Source organism: Mytilus galloprovincialis, chromosome 1 (genome assembly GCF_965363235.1).
Source record: "Mytilus galloprovincialis chromosome 1, xbMytGall1.hap1.1, whole genome shotgun sequence".
Taxonomy (NCBI): domain Eukaryota; kingdom Metazoa; phylum Mollusca; class Bivalvia; order Mytilida; family Mytilidae; genus Mytilus; species Mytilus galloprovincialis.
Window position 1 is genome coordinate 75,069,022 of NC_134838.1, and position 15,184 is coordinate 75,084,205.

General features: G+C 32.6%; 1 protein-coding gene across 1 annotated transcript in view; it reads left to right on the top strand.

Annotated features, from left to right (window-relative positions):
- LOC143083625 (protein arginine N-methyltransferase 6-like) overlaps positions 1-15,184 on the top strand; it is a 58,898-nt gene that overhangs the window by 43,375 nt on the left and 339 nt on the right. Inside the window, exons 9-12 of the mRNA XM_076259904.1 lie at positions 1,785-1,867; positions 3,448-3,557; positions 12,742-12,851; positions 14,832-14,942. Of these exons, the coding sequence (XP_076116019.1) occupies positions 1,785-1,867; positions 3,448-3,557; positions 12,742-12,851; positions 14,832-14,942 (414 nt within the window). The remainder of the gene's footprint in view (positions 1-1,784; positions 1,868-3,447; positions 3,558-12,741; positions 12,852-14,831; positions 14,943-15,184) is intronic.

The window sequence follows — 15,184 nt, forward strand, 5'->3', positions numbered from 1 at the left end:
GAACCATCGATGTTTACAGCAATATCACAGAATAAAATAATGGTAGAAAGAACTATGGGCGTCATGTGGCAAATATTACATGCATATCGGACAATGAGTTGTCAATCTGTATGAAAAGATTTCCAATACAACCATATTATTGAGAAGGAATGTTTACATGCTATACTCTCGTACTAGTATTACAGGGTTCTTGTGGCGTTCACCTTAGACACACATCTTTTTAACGATGTTTAAAAAAAAAGACAGAACCAATTTAATGTCATATTTCCCTATTTTTTAAATATAACTAAAAGTCTTTTATCTGACAAGAATACCCCTATTTAGCGAACAAGTAATTTATTCTGTTATTGAATACCAAGAAAGAAAATAAATCCGGAAATTAATTTGAAACTTTGATACTCGAAAGTTTCCCAGCAAAATATTCACACTCCCTGGGGATTATTAGTGTTCGTCCAGTGGCATATATAACAATTGTGATGACGAATTACTTCCTTTGTTCGAGAACAATCTTATTGAAATATAAATCTGTGATTTTACTAGGTCCACAGCTTCAATGAACCAAAGCAAAAGTTATACATCGACCTGTATTTAAATCAAATTGGTTCTCTTCTTCTTCTGGTATACAATAGTCTATCGACATTCGATGATTACATACTGTTGGCATACGTGGACTAGTCTATTTACAACACTTTTACCCCTATTTATTCAAAATATATGTTTTTTTCTTATGTTCAATGTATACATGTATATATTTTAAATTGCGCTATAGTTCCGTAACTTTCTATCCAGTCGTATAAACGAATCGTCGGCAAGTGCATACATTTTTTTAAATCAATATTTCTGGTCTGTTCCAATCTGTCCTTCACTATTGACAATGACTATATATTACATTTTCCCAAATTCACCCTTGGAAAAAATATTTAAATAGATTTTAATTTCATCAAATCTTATTTTTTGGGTATTATTTATATGTTTATGAATTATATTCTTTACACCAGAAATGATATTTATAAACAAACGTATGAGTTTAGTAATGACAAGTAAGACAGAGTTGTATATTATTCATCTGATAGTTCAAAATGGAAAGTTATAAGTTATAAGTTATCAGCCGTGTACACTGATCAATACCTGCAGAAGTGAAACGATGCATGAACTTGCAAGCCCAACAGGAAATCCGCTTGAATACCTGGACGTGTCACCTCACACCCCTCACAATACCTTTGGAAGTAATACCTTTAGCCATGCTGGTGATCAGATGAGGGAAGATCAAAATATATTTGTTTATTACTTTAAAGAATTATGAACAAATTAGATTTTCGAAAACAATTTTCACAGAACACTTATTTATGATTTCTACTTTGACTTTTCACCTAATTCCAATATCAACAGTTTAAAAACAACAGACCATGGTAATTTAAAAAAAGTAAGAATATTTTTCGTATCAAGTTAGTTAGTCGGATAAAACAACCGTACGATTGACAAGATATCGACACGCAATTACGACTACATCGGTTACTGTAGTTTTGTTTCTTTGTGGTTTATAGACATATCGTTTTTATTAATCGGGAAAGAAGACAAAATGGCGGATCGCAGAGAATTGATACTCTAAATTTAAAATCGATGGTGATCGCTTATCTAGCGGAATAAAACTTTAATATCTATGAATTTGAGCATTTTTATACAGAATGAACATAATATCAATTTTTGATTTTTTTGCGAAGTTTCCCTTTAAGTAAATGTAAAATATATTTAGAAAATTAGAATGCAAACTCTTGTATTTGTAGATTAGATATATGGAACGAGTTTAAATCAATGTACAAGGTTTCAATGGAGTCCATGAAAAAATGTTCAAAGAAATGTATATCAAGTAAGTTGAACCATTACATAGAGAATAATACATGGTAAAATCCGTATCATATGTCGTATCATCCCGAGACATCAATATCAGCCCAAGGGCCTTTAGGCCCGAGGGATGATATTGGTTGAGGGTGATACGGCATGTGATACGGATTTTGTCATGTATTATACACTTTATCATATATTTCAAGAGAAGAGTATTATATTATATGAACTGTTTTCTGATCCATAGCACCGGGTTACCTTCAGTTCTACTTTTGTCTTGTTTCAAAGGCCTTAAAAGAACTGCTCAATTACTTATCCGAAGCACCTGGGTTACCTTACAATTTGCGTGCTGTTGTTTTAAAAATATTTTGTTTATTATTGTATTCATTTGTGTGTTTTGTATTTTTCATAGTTGCATTTAGTGTGCCAAAAAATATGAAAACTTGACGTTCCTGACGTCACATACAATATGAAAACTCGACGTTCGTGACGTCACATACCAAACCATGACGTCATTCAAAAAAATTACCTATTTTGAGGAAAATTTTTCTTCAGCAAAAAAAAAACCAAAACTGACTTTATGTAAAAAAAAAAAAAAAAAAAAAAAAGTAGGGGTGTGATAAAGGGTATGCGATAAAGGGTAGGGGTGTGATAAAGGGTGCGCATCAAAGTTGCGCGATATGGATTAAACAGCAGGCTATTTATCACATATGCAAAACTACTGTATTGACTACTAAACATATGATAAATTGTATTTATAGCAAATAGTGAAGTGCTGATATATATTTTGACTACAAAGTATAAAGATTTGTTTGTGGATGGATGTATATATAGTGAGAGAAACTCAACAGCCAATATAATTTAACAATACGGCTTAAATTTTCATTATGATGTTTACTTTTTAAATATATGCCAAATTAGGGATTTTACCCAGATTTTGCATTTTACTTAGCATCTGGGCAGGGCATGGTTTCCTAGGTACACATAAAAATATTTATAAGAATCCCCCGCCCTGCTTGGACTACATTGTTTACATGCTCAGTGATCTGCCATGTTGGCATTGTGTCTATCAAACACATTTTCATATTTGCTAGCAGACTGTACAAGACCCTCATGGATAGGTAGTTAAGGTCGTAAAAAAAAACTCATCATTATTGACATATTTATTATAACAAGGCTAATTTGGAGAGATGATGTGGACTTTGTATTGTAGAAACCTTCATCTATGGTTATTGTGTATGATTGATGATGTTTACCACCACAAATTATTTTTCTTCAGTTATTATTTTATTTCATATAACTTATTCAATATACAGTAAATTCAGAAATTATTGCGATGTTTCTATTATTGCGAAAAATGAGACATATATCGCAATAATTTTAACTCGCATTTTGAAATTTTTATATGAATTAAACAGGTTTTTTTCTCAATATTGCCTAAATAAAAATAGCATTTTAATCTAAAATGCTAAAATCACAATAATAATTGCATGCAATAATTTCTGAATTTACAGTATGCTGCGACAACATGTACCCATTGTATTTGTGTATTCCACTGTGTATAAGAACCGTCACATGGTGTTTACTTAATGATTTTTATTTCAGGGAATGTAAAAGTAAGAAGTGTACCACCTATGAGTATTATGTCACATGGTCAAACAGTTTGTTCTATAGATCTGAAAACAGTAACAGTGCAAGATCTACATAATATCAAAGTAAGCTGATGAATCAATCATGCCACATGTCCTGTCTTAACACCATTTAACACTGTAAAAATCCATTGTTTCAAAATTATTTTATTAAATCTTAATAATTTGATAACATTCTGCATGGTTATAATTGATTTGTAGTTAGTTATACATTTAATTTTTGCGGTCGTATATTGGTAGCATGGGTTTGTGACACAGAATGAATGTGGCCTAATGTTCTTAAAATTTTTTTTTGCTTTTGAGCAATTCACTATGCGGTTGAATATTAATCCTCTCAAAAAAAAAATATTTGAAGAAATTTTCTTTTTAATTTCTGAAATCTAAAATGAGAAAAAATTTTTTTCACCTCCCCCTTTCCCTTATTCCAAAAATGATCTCAATTCAAATTTCAAATGAAGTTTACAACAATAACTACTCATTTAAATACATCATAAAGTATTAAAATATAAAATTTCATACAGTCATGGTTCAAATTGATATTAATCAATAGTAACTTCTAATAAAATAAATGGGGAATGTGTCCAAAGGGAGACACATGATGCTCCCGATAGAATATAACATTATAAAGGGACATAACTCAAGAACTGTATTAGTGAAACTGCCAAAAATTTAACTTTAACTTAGTTTACAGGTAATAAGCATTATATACACATTTCATTAACGAGAACAGAAACGGAAAAAATCTTCAATTTTTCTACTTGTAAAGGGGTATAACCCTAAATGGTAATCAAAGTTCTTGTAATCACTGAATGGTAAAGTGAAGTGGGTCTAATTGGGGTCTAAGCGTGACGCAGGTTTGCCGATTTTTTGTAAGCGTGACAAGTAAAAGTCAAATTATTGTGTCATGAAAAAAGGAAATGAGGTCTTGCGGGACCCAGGAAATGACAAAAAATGAGAATTGCTTAAGTACATAGTGTAAGCGGGATATGGGAATCTGACAAAACAGTAAGGGGGATCCGGGATTGGAACCTCCCAATGAGACCCCCAGTGAATATTGCATTGTATATTGTATATAGCATTGATTTAAGTTGATTCAACTATTATTCTGGACAAAGAAAGATAACTCCAATTTCCAAAAAAGATTTCATAAAGCATTGGTTTTAGGTGATTCAACAACCATTCTGGACAAAGAAAGATAACTCAAATTTATTGTTTTGAAACTACAAAAATGCTTTTTTGGCCCCATGGTGGCCCTCTATTCCTAGACTGTCCCATAACCCTTAAAATATATCCCAACCTCCTACTTGTATTAAACATTGTGGTACAATTTCACAACAATTGATATACTTATGCACAACTTATTGTCCTGACACTAGATAAATGCTTGTTTTGGGCCCCTAATTCCTAAACCTTAGAAACCATAAACCCCAGAGCTCCAGATAAGAATTCACAAATTGGGTTTTTTACCCACCATTTTCTTATATAATTGGGTGATAAAGTTTTTTAATTGCATTATCAATTCCAATTCACCCCTCATGTTAATATCAAATTGGGTTTTTCACCACCAAGCTCCTTATTGTATTGGGTTTTTTCATCAACACAATATTGGATATTTAGGCAATATCAACCCCAGATTTTTTTCCATCTTAAATATGTTTCTTTCTTTTGATTAGCAGTTTTATTTGGTTTAGGGTTAGGGTTATTTGCTAGCTGTTTTATTTGGTTTATTCACTGAGGAGCAATTGTAGGTTTAATTTTTGTTCCGTTTCAAACCTTCTGCCAGTTTTGTATTTTCTCATATATACTGTATAAAACGGATATGTGTATTCACAGGCACTCGTCTTATACCTTTATATAATAAATTCTGAGACCAGTGTAAAATGAAACAAAAAATAGTTTATAAACTCTAATTATACTTGAATGTTTTTGTTTTATTCCAATTTTCATAAATCTGGGTTTAGTTGTCTTTTATTTGAACTTTTGGTTTTTGATGCTGTATCATGTCATAATTGATTTGGCCTCACGTGTTTGACCTTTCACTTGTTCCAACTGATTTCTTTTTGAGGAAACCCTGTTTTATTAGCAATGTTCTCGTTAAGGTACGCACACACGCCCGTGTGTTCGACGGCTTCCTAAAAACACTGACTGAGTCTTGTAATCATCATAACTTTCCCTCAGCTTTTCAAAAGAAGCAGAAAACTTGCTTCTATTCAATATTTTAACCGAACATTCACTTTCGTTTTAATTCAATGTATGTTATGATAAATCCCGAGCAATGCGAAAGAAATATGACTACATGACACACGCTAATTGGATAAACGTCGAGAAGATCGAAATGTTTTCAAAAACACGTGTACCTATTGAGCAACGGCAAACTCTAACAGGGACCCATTTCAGCTACTTGATGCAGGGATCTATTTTTAGAACGAAAGGAAATTTCCAATTATAAAATATTATGAAAAATAAAAATAGTTTACGCGACGACTGTAAACAGATAAGGGTAAACACCGCAAATGGTAGCCAATAAAAGGGTTGAGAACTCATGGTTTTGGAATATAATTGGGTTTTCCTTTGAATTAATTGGGTTATTGAACCCTGCAATGGGCAATTGCATTGGGTTTTTTATTATTTGTATTGCGTGATCACGCAAATACGCAGCTTATCTGGAGCTCTGATAAACCCCCAAAATCAATCCCTAACTTCCTTTTGTGGTTATAAAGATTGTATTAAAATTTTATTGATTTCTATTTACTTACACTAAAGTTATTATCTGGAAACCATCTGTCTTAGGACGACGACAACGTGATACCAATATACAACCACAAAAATTTTTGCGGTCATATAAAAACTGTTGATTGCACCCTAAGACAATTTTAAAGCAGAGTAAGGGAGGCAATCCAATCACATTTCAAGTACAATGTTGTGTATGTTTGGATTTACCTCCCTTTCACTGCTTGTAAATTATGTATAGAGAAATGTTGTATTGTTGTTTTGCCTTTTGGTGATTAGCTGTCAATTTATTTTTAAAAAGTTACTATTAACAAATATTGATTTTAGCCTTGATTATGTATGTCATTTTCTATTTTAAGACTTTTATGATGTATTTTAATGGGTAATTATGGTTGCAAACTCCATTAGGAAATTGAATAGAGATTATGACTATGTCTTGAGGGAAAGATTTTTTTTTAAAAGAGGGGGGGGGGGGGGTAAACAAGAATTTGTGGGAGGGGACAATTTTTCTTATTTCAGATTTCAGAAATAAAAGAAAAGAAAGTTTCTTCAAATATTTATTTTTTGCAAAAAAAAAGGGGCGTGGTCAATATGCCACAGCATAGTGTATTGCACAATAGCCAAAAGTGGAGTATAAATTCAAATCATATAACCAATTCTAAGTTCTTTGACTGCAGTTATCCTGTGTTAGAAACCTATTATGTTTCAAATATTTAATTATAATCCAAATTTAGACCTGTATCAAGTGCAAATATTTCATCCATTTTTGCCCTAACTGTTCAGGGTTGGACCTCTTCGGTCGTATCCAGCTGCGCTCAGCGAAGCAATTTATTTATTTAGTTATGATGTTACAATACTATGGACAAAACTTTAAGACTTATTGAGTTTTACATGTATTTCATAAATTTATTCTTTTTTTTTTCTTTTTTTTTAATAATAATAGTAGAAAAGTGTTAATAATAATAGTAGAAAAGCATTAATGCATTAAATTCTGAACTATCTACTTAAAGTAGTAAAGTACACTATAATTCTATTTTAAAGTGTTCTTATTGCTCTAATCTGGATTATAATAATAAGCAGACAGAATTAGTGAATTTTATAGGCCAAAAGGGAGTACATAAAATTGTAATCTGTAAAATGCAATAAATTATTTTCTTCAGTTTGCATGTACTAGCTGAAAATAAATCATTTAAAGCTGTTAAATCAGAATGCAACACATGTATGAATATTAAAGTGCACAGCATGCATTGATTTTTGTCGAGCCTGCAACTTTTGTTGCAGAAAGCTCGACATAGGGATAGTGATCCGGCGGCGGCGGCGGCGTTAGCTAACTTCTTAAAAGCTTTATATTTTAGAAGGTGGAAGACCTGGATGCTTCATACTTTGTATATAGATGCCTCATGTTACGAAGTTTCCGTCAGTCACATGTCCAATGTCCTTGACCTCATTTTCATGGTTCAGTGACCACTTGAAAAAAAAGTTCAAATTTTTTGTAATGTTGAATTCTCTCTTATTATAAGTAATAGGATAACTATATTTGATATGTGCGTACCTTGCAAGGTCCTCATGTCTGTCAGACAGTTTTCACTTGACCTCGACCTCATTTCATGGATCAGTGAACAAGGTTAAGTTTTGGTGGTCAAGTCCATATCTCAGATACTAAAAGCAATAGGGCTAGTATATTCGGTGTATGGAAGGACTGTAAGGTGTACATGTCCAACTGGCAGGTGTCATCTGACCTTGACCTCATTTTCATGGTTCAGTGGTTATAGTTGAATTTTTGTGTTTTGGTCTGTTGTTCTCATACTATATGCAATAGGTCTACTATATTTGTTGTATGGAATGATTGTAAGGTGTACATGTCTAGCGGGCAGATGTCATGTGACTTTGACCTCATTTTCATGGTTCAGTGGTCAAAGTTAAGTTTTTGAGTTTGGTCTTTTTATCTAATACTATATGCCATAGGTCAACTATATTTGGTGTATGGAAATATTTAATGATCTTTATGTCAGTCGCGCAGGTTTTATTTTCACCTCATTTTCACAGTTCATTGCACAGTGTTAAGTTTTTGTGTTTTGGTCTATTTTTCTTAAACTATAAGTAATAGGTCAACTATATATGTTGTATAGAAGCATTGTTAGCTGTACATGTCTGCCTGGCATGGTTCATCTGACCTTGACCTCATTTTCAAGGTTCATTGGTCTTTGTTTAGTTATCTTGGTTAATGTTAAGTTTATGGTACAGTTGTTATAAAGCTTAGCTTTTTACTTAGGACTATCAACATAATATCAATGATTAGTATAGAAGGCGAGACATTTCAGCGTGTGCACTCTTGTTATGTTTAAGTTTAATCAAGCCTGTTGTGGTAAAACAAATGTTTTTAAGGAAACAGTGACATTTTTTATTAAAACTAGATCATATTACTTACAGAAATAGAAAGATAAGTCAAATATGCTTGTCATTCATATTTAAATTGAAAACAATTTGAGGTGTTATACCACAATTGATTTTCCACTATAAGTCTTTGTTAAATTTACACTTTTCAAAAAATTGTGCAGAACTTATCTTGTTTCAAATAAAGAAATACTTGGCATGAGTAAATTTGTATCCTATCAAGCAAGCACTAAAGAAAAAATTTCACATAATGTTTTCTTGCATATAAGAAAATAGCCATCACTGGAAGTTAACCAATCAGATTTTCACCCTTTTTCTTCCTGCATACTAGCTTTAGTAACCATGTAACCTCAAGTGTCCAAAATGTCAGTAGAAACACATGACAGATAATTTTTTACTGCAATGAAATGTAGGATAATTTTCCTACAACCGTGAAATTCAAGGGAATATTCGTTGCATTTTTTTAAAAACCAAAATTGGTTTAGATGTATTGGTATTGATTTGCAAAGGTCGATTTCTTTTCGACACAGCTCATTTTTATACGACCACAAAAAATTTTAAAAAATGGTCGTATATTGGTATCACGTCGTCAGCGTCATCCGAAGACAGATTGTTTCCAGATAACAACTTTTGAATAAGTAAAAAGAAATCAATAAAATTTTAACACAATGTTTATAACGACAAAAGGAAGCTTGGGATTGATTTTGGGGGTTATGGTCCCAAAGGTTTAGGAATTAGGGGCCCTAAGGGGCCAAAAACAGCATTTATCTAGTTTCAAGACAAAAAGTTGTGTATTAGTTTTGAAATTGTTTTGAAATTGTACCACAATGTGTAATACCTTAAGTAGACGGTTGGGATTTATTTTAAGGGGTTTTGGGGCAAGTAGTCTAGGAATTAATGGCCAAAAACAAACATTTTTCTAGTTGTCAAGCCTGCAACTTTTGTTGCAGAAAGCTTGACATAGGGATAGTGATCCAGCGGCGGCGGCGTTAGCTCACTTCTTAAAAGCTTTATATTTTAGAAGGTGGAAGACCTGGATGCTTCATACTTTGTATATAGATGCTTCATGTTACGAAGTTTCCGTCAGTCACATGTCCAATGTCCTTGACCTCATTTTTATGGTTCAGTGACCACTTGAAAAAAAAGTTCAAATATTTTGTAATTTCTCTCTTATTATAAGTAATAGGATAACTATACTTGATATGTGCGTACCTTGCAAGGTCCTCATGTCTGTCAGACAGTTTTCACTTGACCTCGACCTCATTTCATGGATCAGTGAACAAGGTTAAGTTTTGGTGGTCAAGTCCATATCTCAGATACTATAAGCAATAGGGCTAGTATATTCGATGTATGGAAGGACTGTAAGGTGTACATGTCCAACTGGCAGGTGTCATCTGACCTTGACCTCATTTTCATGGTTCAGTGGTTATAGTTAAATTTTTGTGTTTTGGTCTGTTTTTCTCATACTATATGCAATAGGTCTACTATATTTGTAGTATGGAATGATTGTAAGGTGTACATGTCTAGCGGGCAGATGTCATGTGACCTTCACCTCATTTTTAGGTTCAGTGGTCAAAGTTAGTTTTTGAGTTTTGGTCTTTTTATCTAATACTATATGCCATAGGTCAACTATATTTGGTGAATGGAAATATTTAATGATCTTTATGTCTGTCTCGCAGGTTTTATTTGACCGTTACCTCATTTTCACGGTTCATTGCACAGTGTTAAGTTTTTGTGTTTTGGTCTATTTTTCTTAAACTATAAGTAATGGGTCAACTATATATGTTGTATCGAAGCATTGTTAGCTGTACATGTCTGCCTGGCATGGTTCATCTGACCTTGACCTTATTTTCAAGGTACATTGGTCTTTGTTTAGTTATCTTGGTTAATGTTAAGTTTATGTGACAGTTGTAATAAAGCTTAGCTTTATACTTAGGACTATCAACATAATATCAATGATTAGTATAGAAGGCGAGACATTTCAGCGTGTGCACTCTTGTTTCAAGACAATAACGTGTGTGTAACTGTATGGATCTCTCTGACATTGTACCACAATTTTCCATATAACACAGGAGAGGCTGGGATTCTGTTTGGGGTTATTGTCGAGCCTGCAACTTTTGTTGCAGAAAGCTCGACATAGGGATAGTGATCCGGCGGTGGTGGCGGCTACCGCGGCGGCGTTAGCTCACTTCTTAAAAGCTTTATATTTTAGAAGGTGGAAGACCTGGATGCTTCATACTTTGTATATAGATGCTTCATGTTACGAAGTTTCCGTCAGTCACATGTCCAATGTCCTTGACCTCATTTTCATGGTTCAGTGACCACTTGAAAAAAAAGTTCAAATTTTTTGTAATGTTGAATTCTCTCTTATTATAAGTAATAGGATAACTATATTTGATATGTGTGTACCTTGCAAGGTCCTCGTGTCTGTCAGACAGTTTTCACTTGACCTTGACCTCATTTCATGGATCAGTGAACAAGGTTAAGTTTTGGTGGTCAAGTCCATATCTCAGATACTATAAGCAATAGGGCTAGTATATTCGGTGTATGGAAGGACTGTAAGGTGTACATGTCCAACTGGCAGGTGTCATCTGACCTTGACCTCATTTTCATGGTTCAGTGGTTATAGTTAAATTTTTGTGTTTTGGTCTGTTTTTCTCATACCATATGCAATAGGTCTACTATATTTGTTGTATGGAATGATTGTTAAGTGTACATGTCTAGCGGGTAGATGTCATATGACCTTGACCTCATTTTCATGGTTCAGTGGTTAAAGTTAAGTTTTTGAGTTTTGGTCTTTTTATCTAATGCTATATGCCATAGGTCAACTATATTTGGTGTGTGAAAATATTTTATGATCTTTATGTCAGTCGAGCAGGTTTTATTTAACCGTGACCTCATTTTCACAGTTCATTGCACAGTGTTAAGTTTTTGTGTTTTGGTCTATTTTTCTTAAACTATTAGTAATGTGTCAACTATATATGTTGTATAGAAGCATTGTTAGCTGTACCTGTCTGCCTGGCATGGTTCATCTGACATGGACCTCTTTTTCAAGGTTCATTGGTCTTTGTTTAGTTATCTTGGTTAATGTTAAGTTTATGTGACAGTTGTAATAAAGCTTAGCTTTATACTTAGGACTATCAACATAATATCAATGATTAGTATAGAAGGCGAGACATTTCAGCGTGTGCACTCTTGGTTTTCCTAAATATGTAGGAATAAGGGGCCAAAAAAGGGCAAAAAAGAAGCATTTTTCAAGTTTACAGACAATAACTTAAGTTATTATTAAGTGTTTAAGTGTATGGATCTCTATAAATTGTGACATGAAGGTTCAATACCACTAAAGGAAAGTTGGGATTGGTTTTGGGGTTTATGGTCCAAAAGGTTTAGGTATTTGGGGCCAAAAGGGGGGCCCAAAATAATCATTTTTGTAGTTTTCAAACAATAACTTATGTTTAAGTGTATGAATCTCTCTGAAATTAAATCACAAGTTTCCATACCATGAAGGGATGGTTAGTCTTGACATTGGGGGATTATGGCTCAATATTTTTGGAATTAGGGTCAAAAAAGGGGAAAAACTAGGTATTTCTGGTCAATGGACAATTAAGACAATTTAAAAGCAGTGTAAGGGAGGTAATTATTTAACATACAATGTTGGGTATGTATGGATTTACCTCCCTTACACAACTTGTATATTATGTTTATAGAATTGCAGGTTTGGGACTAATTGCAAAATAAAAGGGGGATGGCAGTTGTTTTCAATTTTTTTTTCTTTCAAATTACTCAAATTCCAAATTTTTGAAAAGTTATAAGAAGACATCTTTAATTGCTTAATATTGTGCAATAGATTTGTATGATCTTGACAATTGTTTTGTGTCAGAAACTCATATTATGTCAAAAATTTAATCGCAATCCAAATTCAGAGCTGTATAAAGCTTGAATGTTGTGTCCATACTTGCCCCAACTATTCAGGGTTTGACTTCTGCGGTCGTATAAAGCTGTGCCCTGCGGAGCACCTGATTGACAATGTTATGGCTACAATTGTTGAACTGGCTGAGGTAGTCAAAGCTATAGGTTAAATAGCCAAAATCCTTTAACAAATATGTTTTATGTTTTTTATTTACAGAAACAATTTAAACTAGAATGTTTTGGACGATCAACAATACATGGATTCATCACATGGTTTACAGTAACGTTTCCAGGGGACATAACTCTGTCAACATCACCTTATTCAGAGTATGTTTTACAGCATGGTTTTAAATCATGCATTAATAAAAAATCCCTAGAAATAAATGTATATAATTTAATATGACATATAGGGATGATACATTTTTTCAAGGATTTGTAAAGTAAGACTATACAAATCCTTGACTTTTTAGAAATAAATTATAAAAAAATATTTACATCTTGCTTTCTGTCTAAATAATAGACCTTTGAATATTGTACAATATATTTTTGCCATTGCACAAGTTCAAGTTTTCATACACTGTGTTTAACATTGCTGTATAAAGTATTCTCCAATGTACAGTCACTGTACATATTAGACTAGAGAGAAAACTTTATGATGTTTTCATCAGCTGATCCACAGTTTTAGCACTTTAAAAGAGCATAAGCTAATAATTAAACATAAAAGGAGTAGGTTCAGTAAGACCACTTTTTGGCCCCAAAATATAGCAGTTTTAGAAAATTGTGAAAATGTAATCTTTAAGCTATATTTTGGAAAGTAAAATGCTTCTGCTACATAAATATGGGCTGTTTTTGACAATACAATGCACAAATATCGCGTACTAGTATCATTAAGTCATGCTAAATTACTGAAATCTTCAAAATTTCAGCATTTTGGTTAATTTTTAGACAGTTTCCATCTAAAATGAAAGTGGCCGCATTCGTGTTCATTCATAATATTGAAATGTAAGTTGTATTTGATGATAATACAAAACATATGTAAAGGTTGAGGATGAACACGGATGCGGCCACTTTCATTTTTGACAAAAACCATCTGAAAAGTGACGTTTTTTGGCATATTTGATAGATTTTTCATATTTAAGCTAGAATCAGAGCGTTTTTAATGACTAAATCAGTTAAAATCTTTCACATAAATTAATCGAATCAATTGACATAGACACTTCAGTGTTTAAAAAGTGTCCAAAAATTTTCGTTAGATGAACCTGAAATTTGAGGCCAAAATTGGCCCTTACCGGACCTACTCCTTTATTAACAGTCGTCCTCAAAATCAGCTAAAAAAGAATATTGCTGTTGTATTATTGGCTTGCAATGATATTATTAGTTACACAGTGTGTAATTGTCCTAATACGAGAATTTTATTGACACTTTATTATATACATATACCTCACGGATATTTTTTTTTATGTGACATAACGTCATACAGATAAGGAGGTTTGAAATGACGTCATACAGATTATAGGTTTGACATGATGTCATACAGATTAGGGATTTGATAAAGCCTTTGCAACAGTGACTGCAATCGATGACGTGACGTCATACAGATTTAAGGTGTGATAAAGCTTTTGCAACCGTGCTGATATCGATATCATCACAAGTGGCTGATACAGCACGCTTGCCAATGATTGTATTACACATACAATTTATCTGTATTTACTACTAAGTGTATAATAAATGGAATTTACTGACCCCATATATACCGTATTACGTCAGTAGCACACTATGTAAAGAATTTATCTTACCAACTATCTTAACGTGTAAAATTTAGACAAAATGAGCAAGTCTTCAATATATACAGTTAGCATTAACATGATTAAGAAACTACTTCCTTTGATCCTACAAAAACAGAAGCCAACAATGACAACTTGTTAGATTTAAATGAGTTTTATGAATTTATTTCACTTTATCATCACTTTTTTCGTCTGTTGAAATCTTTAAGATTTTTTCTCAGTACTGTTTTGTTTTTCTAAAGGGACATAACACCACTACTAACAGTGTATGAAATAAGCCCTGCCTCCTTATTACCTTATATGGAATATAAAGGGACATAACTCCACTACTAACCGTGTATGAAATAAGCCCCGCCTCCCAACTCACCTAATATTAAATATACACGGTTTCCACGAGGACGATTTTAACCAATCATATTCCTAGAAATGTATAGGAGGTAAGATAAATTAATATCCATATAAATCTGTTATTGTCACTGAATGTTAGTCTGTTAATATTTGATAATTAGTTTCTTTATTTTAGAGATACACATTGGGGTCAGACCATATTTTACTTAGAAGAACCATTTGATGTTGATCAAGGGACTCTTATCACTGGAGAATTTTCTCTTTGTCCAAATAATTTTAAATCCAGGTAATGAATCTAGTTAGTAATTAAGTAGGTTATTGTTCACATTTTTTTAAAGCAGTTATTGTGAAGATATGGGAACCTTTAATTTTTATTTTGTGAGAGGAAAGTTAATTGCAGGTAAATGAAATTGACTACACTTGTTTAAAATCATTTTATTGATGATCTTACATTTAATTAACGTAATATTATTTGTGTATTTTCTTTTTTATAATTTTTTTTTTTTTAAATAAAGTTTGATTAGAGCA